Source organism: Haliotis rufescens, unplaced genomic scaffold, assembly GCF_023055435.1.
Source record: "Haliotis rufescens isolate VD_foot unplaced genomic scaffold, xgHalRufe1.0.p SCAF_2, whole genome shotgun sequence".
NCBI lineage: Eukaryota > Metazoa > Mollusca > Gastropoda > Lepetellida > Haliotidae > Haliotis > Haliotis rufescens.
Genome location: NW_025963890.1, coordinates 51,450,162 through 51,463,723, shown reverse-complemented (window position 1 = coordinate 51,463,723; position 13,562 = coordinate 51,450,162). Strand labels below are relative to the sequence as shown.

At 42.4% G+C, this 13,562-nt stretch overlaps 1 protein-coding gene across 1 annotated transcript in view; it reads left to right on the top strand.

Moving 5' to 3' along the window:
• LOC124114354 overlaps positions 1–9,638 on the top strand; it is a 29,879-nt gene extending 20,241 nt beyond the window's left edge. Inside the window, exons 7-11 of the mRNA XM_048399358.1 lie at positions 3,960–4,136; positions 4,802–4,981; positions 7,066–7,281; positions 7,905–8,048; positions 9,054–9,638. Coding sequence (XP_048255315.1) covers positions 3,960–4,136; positions 4,802–4,981; positions 7,066–7,281; positions 7,905–8,048; positions 9,054–9,265 — 929 coding nt within the window. The 3' untranslated portion in view covers positions 9,266–9,638. The remainder of the gene's footprint in view (positions 1–3,959; positions 4,137–4,801; positions 4,982–7,065; positions 7,282–7,904; positions 8,049–9,053) is intronic.
• The last annotated feature ends 3,924 nt before the right edge of the window (positions 9,639–13,562 follow it).

The window sequence follows — 13,562 nt, the reverse complement described above, 5'->3', positions numbered from 1 at the left end:
TTTATCGCGATTATCCGCGCTATTACGGGGGTTGTAGCATCACAAAGAAATTGTTAATACTCAGATGATGGCTTGTTTTTAAGAGAAAGTTGTCATTTATAACTGAATGAGATATTTAAAAGTTGTTCATGTGATCAGAGAGAAAACTAAGAATGTTTCTTAAGCGTCCGAAAACCCACAACACGGGGATAATCGAGGGTCGGCAAAAAGATCGTGCAGGTTAAAGACCAACCCCAATCAAACAGCACCTCCTACCCCCAACTAAATGTAATGACCAGTCCCTAAATAATATGTTGTAAACTTTATCCCAGTAGTTATATACACAATAAAGTCAGAAGTTTTGTGTGGCCGAGTCCGTCCGTCCGTCCGTCCGCACCACATGATAGAGCGTTACGTAACGACCGACGCAGAGTGTAAGGCCTCCATCCACAAGGTCGCCATTACTGAGACGATCCCGTGTTGTGACGGAAGCAGTACACTTTGTCCCAGGGGGCGTCGCAAGGTTGTGCAGTAGATCGGTACGTGTTCAGGCTGTTGCATATATTATTAGATGCACATTGAGTTCGTGTTATCTTTTCTGTGTGTAACTCAGAAGACTATACAGGATGGATAGATATGTCTTGTATAGACGTCCTGGCGTAAACAGGGCGTAATGCAGAGCCTGACCCACGTCACCTAGCAAATGTGTGAACTCTTGGAGGCGGTAATGGCGGGATGTGTTACGGGTGAGTGGTTGGGCTGTGGTCCCCAAATAATGCTCCACACACAGCCTAGTCTGATCCAGAGGGGGAGTCCACAGCCCCCCCCCCCCCCCCCCCCCTACCCTACCCTCGCTGATATCAGATATGCAGTTAGGAATAGGCCGGCCCTACACTAGTCATACAAGATGTTGCATAGGCATCTACAAGCTCCGTACTGTAAATACAGTATATCAGGGAAATGCCGTACTCTCTTTTATACAAATCTAAACCTGGATGAGAATATATTATTCTAAAATCACGAAGGGGACGTTTTTACTCCCATTTACACTGTTTCCATTTTAGGCACTGCGCCTGAGTCTGCAAACTCGAACTCTTCGTACTTACAACAAGTCTCAGACAAACATATTGTACATAAAAAAACAGTTCTTAAATTATAGAATATTGCAGTAATCTTAGACTTGCCAAACATTATAGACTTGTATGGCTGTATTGGATATATTTGTTTCAGGGTCTGTATGACAGACTAAGCTTGGCTCATAACTTGTCTAAAAATACACTCGAAAATGTCACACGAAGGCTAGCGACGAGTAGATGATGGATAGTAAGGGACTGGAAATTTAATACTAGGGGCCTGGGGGAATTGGTCTGAGGACCCCCCCCCCCCCTATTAAATATTACCAGTCAATAAATGATGTTCATATTTATGGTATATTTATTTGAACAATTAGATCTGTGTCTTTTTTTTACCCCCACCCCCCCTCAATAGTTGATCCCCTCCTCTATTGCTGTTTCAAATTTCGTTATCTTTTAGAGTTATGCCCCAATCGGTACACGTGCGTATGTAATAGTCCATCCGATGCAAATTGTCCTGAATTGTGTTTATTAATGGTATGTTGGCGAGTGTCTGTGTCATGTGGTGTGTATATCTGGCAATCAATACAACAGCTTGCATATCGGGCTTTGTTTCAACACTTCTGTACAAAAGGTAAGAAAGTATAAGGCTTCCTGAATATCACTGCGAGTATGAACGCCGAGATGTACGTCTGAACTGCCCGTTGCTTTGTGGAGCTAAACATTGTAATCCAGAGGTAAGTTATAACAGCCCTGGCCAAGGATAGATACTCTATTGACTTGAATACCTCGCTCGCGTGCAGGTTTGCTGAAAGTACGTATGTAACGAGGTCACGACATGGTAATAGGAGATGCACGGCTATAGGGCGTCTACCCATTACGACTACTGTTCCAATACATTATCATTGTTCAGTGACTGCTAATTACTAAATATAGCCCCATCATCACTGTTTCTAGGAGTACCAGGATCTTGATTCCTTGGAAGAGGCGACAATAGGTCTAAAGGCAACGACTTGGCTTTAAGCCAAACTATAGCGCTGCATTGTTCTTCATACATAAACTGTGAACTGATGATAAACAGCAGTATGTATTCATATTAATACCCTACTTCCCCGTGTATATGCTGGCTGCTGGGTGTGACGGCAACGCAGGAAACATGAGGCACATAAATTAATTACTAGTACTTTTTTCGGAATCCCATCATCGTTTTCCTCAAATGTTTGATCCGAAGAACAAATATTCTTTTTTAAGGTGCCTCGTGCAGAGCTCCAGTTTTTACTCTAGGATTTCTATTTTAATTTGGTTATTACATTTTTCAACGGGTAACCAATATTTTTTTTCATTCATCTATTCATAACTCTATTGGGTTACCCCCCAAAGAGTGAACATTTTAAGATTTAAAAACAAATGAAATAATGTTTTAGATGTATATAACCAAGATAACTGTTCTAAATATATAGGCTTGACTCGGAAAGTAAATTAGCTCCTGTGTACGCATGCTGAAAAATCTTCATTGGGTGTTTACGCCTGCTGTTTTTATACATTTGAGTTTTTCATGTGCCCAAGTTAATTGAAAGTAAGTGGATTTTGAATATTGTATTCATTCATTCATTCATTCATTCATTCATTCATTCATCCATCCATCCATCCATCCATCCATCCATTTATTTATTTATTTATTTATTTATTTTTTTATTTTTATTTATTTATTATCTATCTATCTATCCATCTATCTATTATATATTTATTATATATTTGTTTATTTATTTTATTTATTTATTTATTTATTTTTTATTTTATTTATTTATTTTTTAAATTTTTTAATATTTTTTTTTGGGGGGGATTTTACGCTGCTTATCTGCAGCTCTGCTCGTGAAAATTACCAATCTCATTAAAATCAGATCTTAGTTCTCGCCATCGCTAAAGAAAGATCTGAGGACGTCCCATTAAGAGTCACGTCAGAACGACCTTTCATCCAACCAATCAGAGCGTCGCTTACCAGATCATGAAAGTGACAGTCGGAATGTGTTTTCTAATCACGCAACCACGAAATATTTAACACGGGGTTTTCCGAACGACAGTTACGGGTTTTATGATTATATCCATACAATCTAGGCCATCTATAAGAAATTCAAGAATGTTCTTCTTTTCAGTTTATTTTTTTTTGATCGAGAATACGTCAAAATATGTTTCGAAGCGTAGTCGCCAGTTTGAAATTAGTGTCGTAAGGCTCGAGAAAGCTGCCTTCTGATTAGCTAATGTCGATTTCTTATCAGTCATTTCATTGGTCGGTCAAAATTCGCGAAAGGTCGTTCTGACGTGACCCGTAATGGGATGTCCTCAGATCTTTGTTTAGCGGTAGCGAAAACTAAGATCTGATTTTAATAAGATTGGTAATTTTCACGAGCAGAGCTGCAGATAAGCAACGTATCTGCGTAAAATACAACCCCCCCCCCCCCCCCCCCCCCCCCCCCCAAAAAAAAAATAAAATAAATAAAAAATAATAATAATAATAAAATAAATTAATAAATAATAATAATAAAAAAAAAAATTTTAAATACTTTAAAAAAAAAATCAATCAATCAATCAATCAATCAATCAATCAATCAATCAATCAATAAATGAAATAAAACAAAATATTCAAAATCCACATACTTTCAATTAACTTGGGCACAGAAACGCATGCATTAAATAAAAAACTCAAATGTATAAAAACAGCACGCGTAAATACCCAATGAAGCTTTGAAAATTACAAGTACAGGAGCCGAGTCTCACAGTTTCGCATGCAACTATGGCAACAGGTTGAAGTAAATATTATGCAGTTTCTTTGCATGAGTAGTATTGATGGTTGGAGCCTCTCTGCTCTGTTTGTTCCATATCGTACATTTAAGTAATGACTCGTTCCAGCAATGTCGGGGTCTGGATCCTACAAGGTAGAGACGGTGATCAAGCATGCCTGCACCACCATAGGCGAGGGCCCTCACTGGGACGACGCTTCGCAGAGTCTCTACTACGTGGACATCACCAACGGTGATGTGCACCGCTGGGACTCCAACACCGGCGTCGACAGTAAGATCAATATGGGTGAGTTATGTGTTGGGAATGTGCATTTATAATGCGCCAGATTCCATTCACCAAGTGGATGATCATAGCGCTCGGTCAATGGATCAATGCGCACTCAATTTTCATTCTCATCTCCCTGGGGAGAATACAACCCAAGCTGCCTGTGAGGCGCTAGAAGGTTAACAGCCACCATCTCATCTCATCCTACCGGGTACCCACTCACTGCTGGGTGAACAGAGGCACATTTCGAACAAAGTCACTTACCTAAGGAGACAGTGTGGGGCAGGACCGAAGCCCTATAGAAACTCTCAGGAGTCAAGCTGCTTAACGTGGTCACCCATCCAACTACTCTCCGAGACCGACGTTGCTTAACTTCACCTGCTTTGTGATCTGTGCGCTGTCCACAGGACCACGTGCCATTCACGTTGGTTTCAGTGAGACATAATGTTTCTGACCCGTGAAGAATAGGTCTTCAGCAACCCATGCTTGCCCTGAAAGGCAACTATGCTTGTCATAAGATTCAATCGCTTAGATCGATGCTCATGATATCAAGCACTGGATTGTTTGGTCAAGACTCATTTATTTAAGACCCCCGTCAATTAGCTGGAATATTGTTGAATGCGGCGTTTAACAACAACCAACATAACGTTTCTTCATTATAAATGTGTGCGATTGTCTTCCACTAGGTCCGTTCGCTACTCTGGTGATCCCAAGGAAGAAGGGGGGCGTGGTCGTGGGACTTGGCCGGAAGCTGGTGTCGGTGGACTGGGACACGCAGGCTTTGGAGACGTTGGTGGAGGTGGATCAGGGCACAAGCAACAGGTTCAACGACGGAAAGTGTGACCCCAGAGGAAGACTGTTTGCAGGTGAGCATGCCAGTTAGGGCATCAATGGCGGAAATGACCTTTGTCACCAACGTTGATCTGTATTAAGGGGGTAGCTCTGATCGAAGACGAAGAACACTAGTACAAACTCAGACACAGAATACTGTGTGCATATGCATTGTGAAGTGGACGTCACACGAGGGGGCAATGGCGATGCCACCTGGACAAGACACACTTTGAGTGAGTGAGTATGGTTTTACGTCGCTTTTAGCAATGTTCCTGCAATATCACGGCGGGGGACACCAGACATGGGCTTCACACATTGTACACATGTGGGGAATCGACCCCGGGTCTTCGGCGTGACGAGCGATCGCTTTAACCACTAGGCTACCCCACCACTCCCTCACAACTAGGTGGGGGTATGGTTCTAAGGCGCCGCGATTCGCTGTGCAGAATTGCGTCCCTTGGGCACGCCAGAAACCTATGATTGTTGGTTCGAATCCCCGTTCGCCTCGATTATGTTTCTAGGGTTGTCAGCACCATACACCGTGCTCGTGGGTTTCACCTAAGTGTTTAACGTCTGAGACCTGCATCACTTCGGGCTTTCCTCCCACATCAAGCTGACACGCCGCGATATAACTGAAATACTGTTAAAAGCGGCGTTATAGCGCAACTCACTCACTCACTCACACACAACTAGGAGGGGAACTGATTAAAGCTATTCATAATATAATTGTTGTGTTGGACAGACAGTGCCACAATTGATGGCTGTTACACACATAGGTTCCAGCATGTGAACAAGTCTAGACACCTGACCCACATGTAACTCAACTCTACAAAATGTGTGATGTTCTGAAATTATGATTCATTACACACATCATCAAAACGTTAAAGCTTACCCTTGGCCAAGTTGGACATAGAAATATATTACTGCCTCTCACTCTCTGGTATAGAAGCCGACCCACTAATCAGTCGCAGATATGCTCATTAATATTTGTCAATAAAATGTCTACATTAACCAACAGTGAAGTCGTGCATTTCATAACGAATTAGGAGTTGTGTTACACGTATAGAAACTACAACTGCATGGTAACTAGTTCGTATGGATATAAATAGTAACATGATGTGAACTAATGATTTGATGCACTTCGCGATGAAGACCCGTTTTATCAGAATAAAGATATCGATTATCGATCAGATCGTTTTGACTGGGCGCCGCCATTTTGTTTGAAGCAAGCGCAAGTGATACGAGAGGTGGCAACTGATTGGTCCATAGGAGAGGCATAGAAGGGACATAACTCGCAATAGCCACAACGAATAGCCCAGGAATTCCATCCCAGTTCGGCAAGGTTGGAAACTGGACTTTAATAGTCAGTTAACGCTCTTGCCTCGGGAAGATGATGTCCACTGGCTCTGTTACCTATTTATCGTTTCTGTGAAATGAGGGTTTGATTAATAATGCTTCGTTATGAGAAAGTTAATGTGAAATGGTGTGGTGGTTTGGATGGCAGTATGTTTCTTGAAGTATATTTCAGCTGATACAAATGATGCTCTTCTTTATCTTCGCAACCCATTTAAAAAATGGCCGTGATGGCTTCAGACATGTCAAGGTATGATATTGGGCAGATGGCACTAACGATTTTAGTATTATTTTAACGTATTTACGATGCATATGTGATCAGACCCATGAAAATCCGGGGTAGAATAAGTCTTCAGCAACCCATGCTTGCCGTAAAAGGCGATTATGCTTGTCGCAAGAGGCGACTAACGGGATCGGGTGGTCAGGCTCGCTGCCTTGGTTGAAGCATGTCATCGATCCCAATTGCGTGGATCGATACTCATGTTGTCAATCACTGGATTGTCTGGTCTAGACTCGATTATTTACAGACCACCATCATATAGCTGGAATACTGCGGCGTTAAACAACAAACAAACAAGCATATGTGATCATGTGATCCCTTGAAACTATTGTACCTTTCAGAAAAGACAGAATATTTCTTCTTTATTCTTTGATGCGACGTTTCAGTATATATCCGTATACCGTTGTCAAAAGAGTGACACCTTAATATGTACTGTATCTTTGTTAACTGAAGACTGTAGAGAGATACATACTTCATGTTCCCCAGGAACCATGGGCAAAGAGGTGGCGCCAGCTCAGCCAGAGATGGAGATGGGGACTTTGTATTCTCTCGACACCAACGGAGACCTCAAGACACACGCCAGCAAAATCAACATTTCCAACGGCTTGGCCTGGAGCGCCGACAGCCGCATCTTATACTACGTCGACTCCATCCCCGGCAACATTTTCGCCTTCGACTACGACATCAATACGGGAAACACATGTTAGTTTACCTCCATGTATTAAAACTATGTCATGGTTTCTACTGCTTTCTCGAAGGAACCCACGCTGTTTACTCCATATATAGTTTAAGATGATGGGTGTTATTTCCGGTAGAGTGCTTATCGACCAAATTTCGATGCTAGCACTCCCCTTATCCCGAAATACAATTAACAAAATCCGTTTTCGATTGTAGACAAACGTCTTTACACGAATTGGAATATACAGTATACTACGTTTATAACAAACACTCTTATGACGAAACTGACGATATAACAAACATTTTTTAGTCCAGGTCACTTGTTGTATATATGCTGTATATATGCATATAACGAACTACGGATATTACGAACTAAAATTTGTGGTCCCTTTGAGTTCGTTATAACCGTAGTTTACTGTATCAGAATTTCGGAGAGCAGATCTGCAGTCTTGCAATAACGTGCGTATGAATATACAATTACTGGTAAGCGTCATCCCTTGAAACCGACCGGGGTAATAATGTTATGTTAATTGGGATACGAGGGATGCAGCTTGTATTTGGTAATATTTCAGCCTACTTAATGGTAATACAAAAAATAAACTGTATATTTATTACCTGCCACTATTCCCAACTTTTGTCTGCTCCAGCCAATCAGAGGTCAGTAGTGGACTGTGGTCCTGAGCGACGATTCACATACGGGTTCCCGGACGGCATGACGATCGACACGGAGGGGAAACTCTGGCTGGCATGTTACAGCGTCGGCAAAGTGGTCCGATTCGACCCCGAGACAGGTACAAATGTTTAGCAGGGAAAACATCGTATTAGTATATTGTTGGCTTATGAATTCATATGCAGAAGAGGTGAGCTAGTCAAATTGAAGTCCTAAGACACGTGACCTTTGTCATTCCACCAATCAGAATGTTATGATGTCGATTAGTCTATTACCATAATGACATTGAGACACACTTTCACACAATTCAATCACAAGTTTTAAGACTTACGCTTGAAACGAGCTCAATGCTTTTGACTCTACTCTCAGAATAGTTTTCTCTTATCATGCTATACATCTTCCCCAGGTAGGCTGGAATTCCGGAGTTCCATTTTGACTGGACTAACGAGTCTATGCATAATCCAATCAAAATGTGTAACAAACTAGACATCCGGTTCGTAAACAAAATGGGTTTCAACGTGCATATTTCGGTCAACTAAAGGATCTGATTGGTCAATTGGGGCATAGAAGGGACATAACTCGCAATAGGCACTGGTGGCGCTACGACCGAGCCTGGAAAAACCAGCCAAGTTCGGCAAAGGTGGAAACTGGACTTTTATAGTCATGCCTTGGGAGGAGGATGCATGCCATATGGTCTCCGCGCATACCTGCAGCATTACTGATATGGCGTTTAGCAATAATCATTCTTTCATTCTGTATGAGAACATCTTTCAAACGTTATAAGCGCGTTTAAGTAAAAGCTGTACTATCACCTATATTTGACTAATGATATTTTTTAAAATATCGTTTTTCTCCTTTTTTGTTTTCTATTTTTGTTGGGGGGGGGGGGGGGGGGGGCATCGATGTCATATATTTCACATTAGGTACCACTTCTACACTAGACTCTACAGGAGCACGTGGCGGGCCTCACGGGACGTAGTATGTGCATTACTTGGGCAGAGCTTCTCATAATCGCTCTATGATTACATGGTCCGTTTTCTGATGCTTGTTAATAATTTCTACATGTTATTAAATGTGCAGATGTTTTCAAGAATACTGCATTAATGATCGCTGCTCGTATTGCCAGGCAAGGAGCTGCTGACGATCGGGTTCCCGGGGGCCACCAGGACCACGTCCTGCTGCTGGGGAGGCAAGAACCTGGACGAACTGTACGTCACCTGCGGGAAGGAGGGAGTCTCGGACCGACAGTTCCAGACCTGCGACAACCTGGCGGGGTCAGTGTTCAGGGTGACAGGTCTCGGCTTCAAGGGAACGCCAGCAAACGTGTTCGAGGGATGAGACACCGCAGCAACTGTGTATTTTATATGAAGACTGACTGTTTGCCTGCGTTATAATTGAACCCTCGAGTTGGCTTTGGAACCTACTTGTGTATGAAGGAATGTGTATCCTGTATATTTATATATATGTGTGTGTGTCTGGGGGGAAGTTGTGGCAGGTTTGGTCGTTGTGGGCCACGATACCATTGAGTATTTGTCGTAAGGTTTTATTCTTGCCATTTCTTATACACAAGAAAGCCTTGAGAAGACGGTGCCTTCTAGTTCACATTTGGGTACTTTATACATTTGATGCTCATATTTAACAGTTACATGTGCTGGTGGTCAGGGATGTTGTTTTGATATCACGCTTATTGTGGAATAAATACAGAACGTTGTACGGGTTGTTATGTGTAATTCTTCATATATACTGACGGAGAATAATAACCGACCCCATGAAATAGATGGGTATGGTTTTACACCGCTTTTAGCAATATTCCAGCAATATCACGGCGGGGGCACCAGAAATGAGCTTCACACATTGTGCCCATGTGGGGAATCGAACCCGGGCCTTCAGCGTGACGTTAACCACACCGCCTCATTCCCATGAAATGAATGGCGTGGATAAATGGGGTTTACGCCGCTTTCAGTATTGTTACACTTACATAGTGACGTGCATGTGTGGCTGCTTGTTCTAGTCCGGACTCATGCCGGTTTTATAGTACCACCCCACTGAGGTACCATGCCGCAGTTTAACAGGAAGACCCCACCCAGATCTCGTACATTCCGTGCCGACCAGCAGGAGGGTTACAAGACGTGCAATCTTTCAACGTCTTTTTGGTATGACGCAGGCGGGGATCGAAACACTAACCTTCCTCTTTTCGGGGAGACATTCTACCACCGTAAAGATCCACCGATAGAATAGGTCTTCAACAACCCATCATGCTTGCTGTAAGAGACAACTAACGGGATCGGGTGATTAGGCTCGCTGACTTGGTTGGTGCATGTCATTGTGCCCCAATTGCGTGGATCGTTGCTCATGATGTCAATCACTGGATTGCCCGGTGCAGACTCGATTATTTTCAGACCGCCGTCATATACCTGGAATATTGCGGAGTGCGGCGTAAACAACAAACAAACTATACCACGAAGGCTGAATTAACCGAATTCAATGGTCATGACATGAATGTGGGTGTCAAAGCAGAGCAAGTGTTGATGACGATTGGACCCTGTGGACCCGGAACACACCTTATTTGGTCTGGTCCATTCCTGACATTGAGGTCATGCTACACTGGTATTAGTTGTGGTAATTTCATAACCCAAACGAATTCGTATATCTAGAAATTTCATACCCTTGGAAAATTCGTAACCTTAAAAAAAGAAACTTCGTAACCCTTTTTCGTATATCTAACTATACGTTTACAAGAAAATATGAGTGTTGTGTTACACAGGTTTCCAAACGTTACGTTTTCGAACGGCCATGTTTTTCGGAATTTCTCTGGCGATAATGAGTTGTGTGACGTCACAGTGGAGCAGTCCATTCATCGCGGAGGGATAGGGAACAAATCAGACGCTGATGAGATGTTATAAAGCAAACTTAACACCACGCAATCATTGCACATTCATAAAGTCAACCATTCATTCTCTATAACATTCACGAACGCATACACACAACTATCATCATACAACATATACAACCAACACATCAGTAAAAAAAAAAAAACCAGTATCCCAATTGTGTCGATCGATGCATCCATCGTCAATCACTGCATAGTCTGGTCCAGACAGCCCTCACATAGCTGGAATACATCGTAGGACGTCAGTCTAGAATGGATCAGACATGTACGGTCCGTTCATCCGAGATGATGGCTCATGTCAGGCCTCTCTACGTCATCATTCCTCCTGATGTGTCCTCCACTGACCAGTTGACCACTGTCCAGGCACTGTTCTTCAGCAATGTGTTCTTCACGGCGTCCGTCACTGCTTGTGTCCTGAGCTTGAGGAAGGCAGGCTGCATGTGTATATTGCTGTAATATTGCTGAGTGCGGCGTTAAACAACAAACACACCCTCAACATATAATAACATGACGTCATTAACCATACCTCGAAATAATCCTGGTTTGTCGACTTGTCATCAAAATTAAGACCCGCGGGGCTTACTGCTTGTTCCCAGCTGACAGATAGGCGTTGATTCTAAAAAGCTTGAGAAAAGGAGGGCCGACGATCCGGAACGTGGAATCCACGTACCGTCTTGGCGTCAAGTTCTGTCTGTTTTGACGTCGAGACGAATGCTGGACTGTGAAGGTAGTGTTATGAAGAATTGTTTGTCATAAGAAAACCAATTACCTTTGATCCAAAATACACCTTGTCTGAAGATATACATTTGGATATACAAGCTTATACCACACAATAACCAGGGGTTCTCCCTAACAACTTCCCAAGTCGTCTGCTGAATGTTGGATGATAAAACCTGGTGGCGTCACCCTGTTGAACACTGCAAAGAAATACAGTAAAGATCCTCGTTAAACCGCAGCAGTAGTGGTGCCTGTATTGCACGTGTGTTTTAGATTTTGCAATAGACTGTCCTGATGGTCACACAGTATTTGAGCTGATGGTCACCCAGTATTTGAGCTGACCACAAGGATATGTTGCCCACAAATAACCATACTGTTCGAGTTTTACATTTTGGGGGGACTGAAAGGATGCAATTGTAAATCTGTAAACGCCTCCCTAATTACATTATTTCACCAACACAAGCCATGACTTACGAACATGTCTTTCATATATATCACTGCTTCAGAAACATTGCAAATATTAGAAGATATCTTGGAATTGCATTGAACGAACTTATTATTCCACAAAACGTCCTTTTATACAACATAGAGTTACATATATGGTAAGGTAATATAAGTGATTAATGCGTGTCACTTCAACACAAGTCAAAGCGCTCTTTGTTATAATAAAATAATGAAAAGAACAGGTTTTAAAGTAGTAAAGTCATTTTCCGCATAGTAATGAACATTGTAAACACTAAGATCACCTAAATCGGTTAATTCTTTGAATTTAGGTCAATCAGATAATGATTGTGACATGTGGTTTAAATAATCCATTTTGGATTTTAGTGTGGGTGACGTTCGTTTTCTCTCATATACACAAACGCAAAAGTGGTAAAATCGTAAATATTTTTACAGAGTTGACGACATTCAAATTTACAAAATTAATACCAAAAAATGAATTGGTCATCTGCATGAATCCGGATTGAGATACTGCAGAAATTTGGTGGAAATTTGGTGAGAGCCTGACACCGACACACACAACATGAGATCGTTTGTAGGGCTATAAAAACGTTGGCTTTTCATTTGCACCACGGCAACCTCAAGAACTACGGCAATGCCAGGATTGCGTAGGATATCAGCCCAGGCAGTGATGAACCGGTTACGTGCTGAAGGTATTCTCGCTAGACGACCAGTTCGAGATGTCATTTTGACTAACCTGCACCATCGGCTGCGGCGTCAATGGTGTCAGTGTCACAGTGTACGGCTACAACTGCGATGGAGACAAGTTTGGTTTAATGACGAGTCTCTTAATGTGCTTTGTCGTCGCGGGACCGTTATACACCCAAATGCATAAAAGAAGTGGACAGATTTGGAGGTGGCAGTGTGGTAATGTGGGCAGCCATCTCCTACACTGGTAGAACAGACTTGGTGCAACTTCTGGGAAATTTAACAACGTTCAACATCAACATCAACGCTACACAGATGAGATTACTCGGGAACACGTCCTTCCCATTATACAAGAGAACGTCATTTTCCAACAAGACAACGCCGAACCTCACACGGCAAGACTGACAACAGCTTTTTTTCAGGAATCACAACATCTAGGTCCTACCATGGCGCTCCAGTTATCCAGATTTAAGCCCAATTGAACATTTATGGGATGGACTGGATCAACGACTGCGAGCACGTCAGCGCCAACCACAGAACCTCCGACAGTTGGCGCAAGCAGTGCAGGCAGAGTGGGTGAACATTCCCCAGGTCACAATTCGGGATCTGATTGCTTTCATGGGATGACGATGCAAGATATTGAGAACAGATCACCTTCACCTTGAAAATCTACTGTTCCATGTGTGCCATACGGAACTTGGGTCAATGACAATGATGTTTGCCAATTTTGAACAATCGATTACCATCTGTTGATTTATTTATGAGATATAAAAAATATACATAAGATCAATTTTCCGTTGTTTTTTTAAGAGTATACATACCAATAGGAGTGAGTGAGGGAGTATAGTTTTACGCCACTTTTAGCGATATTCCAGCAAT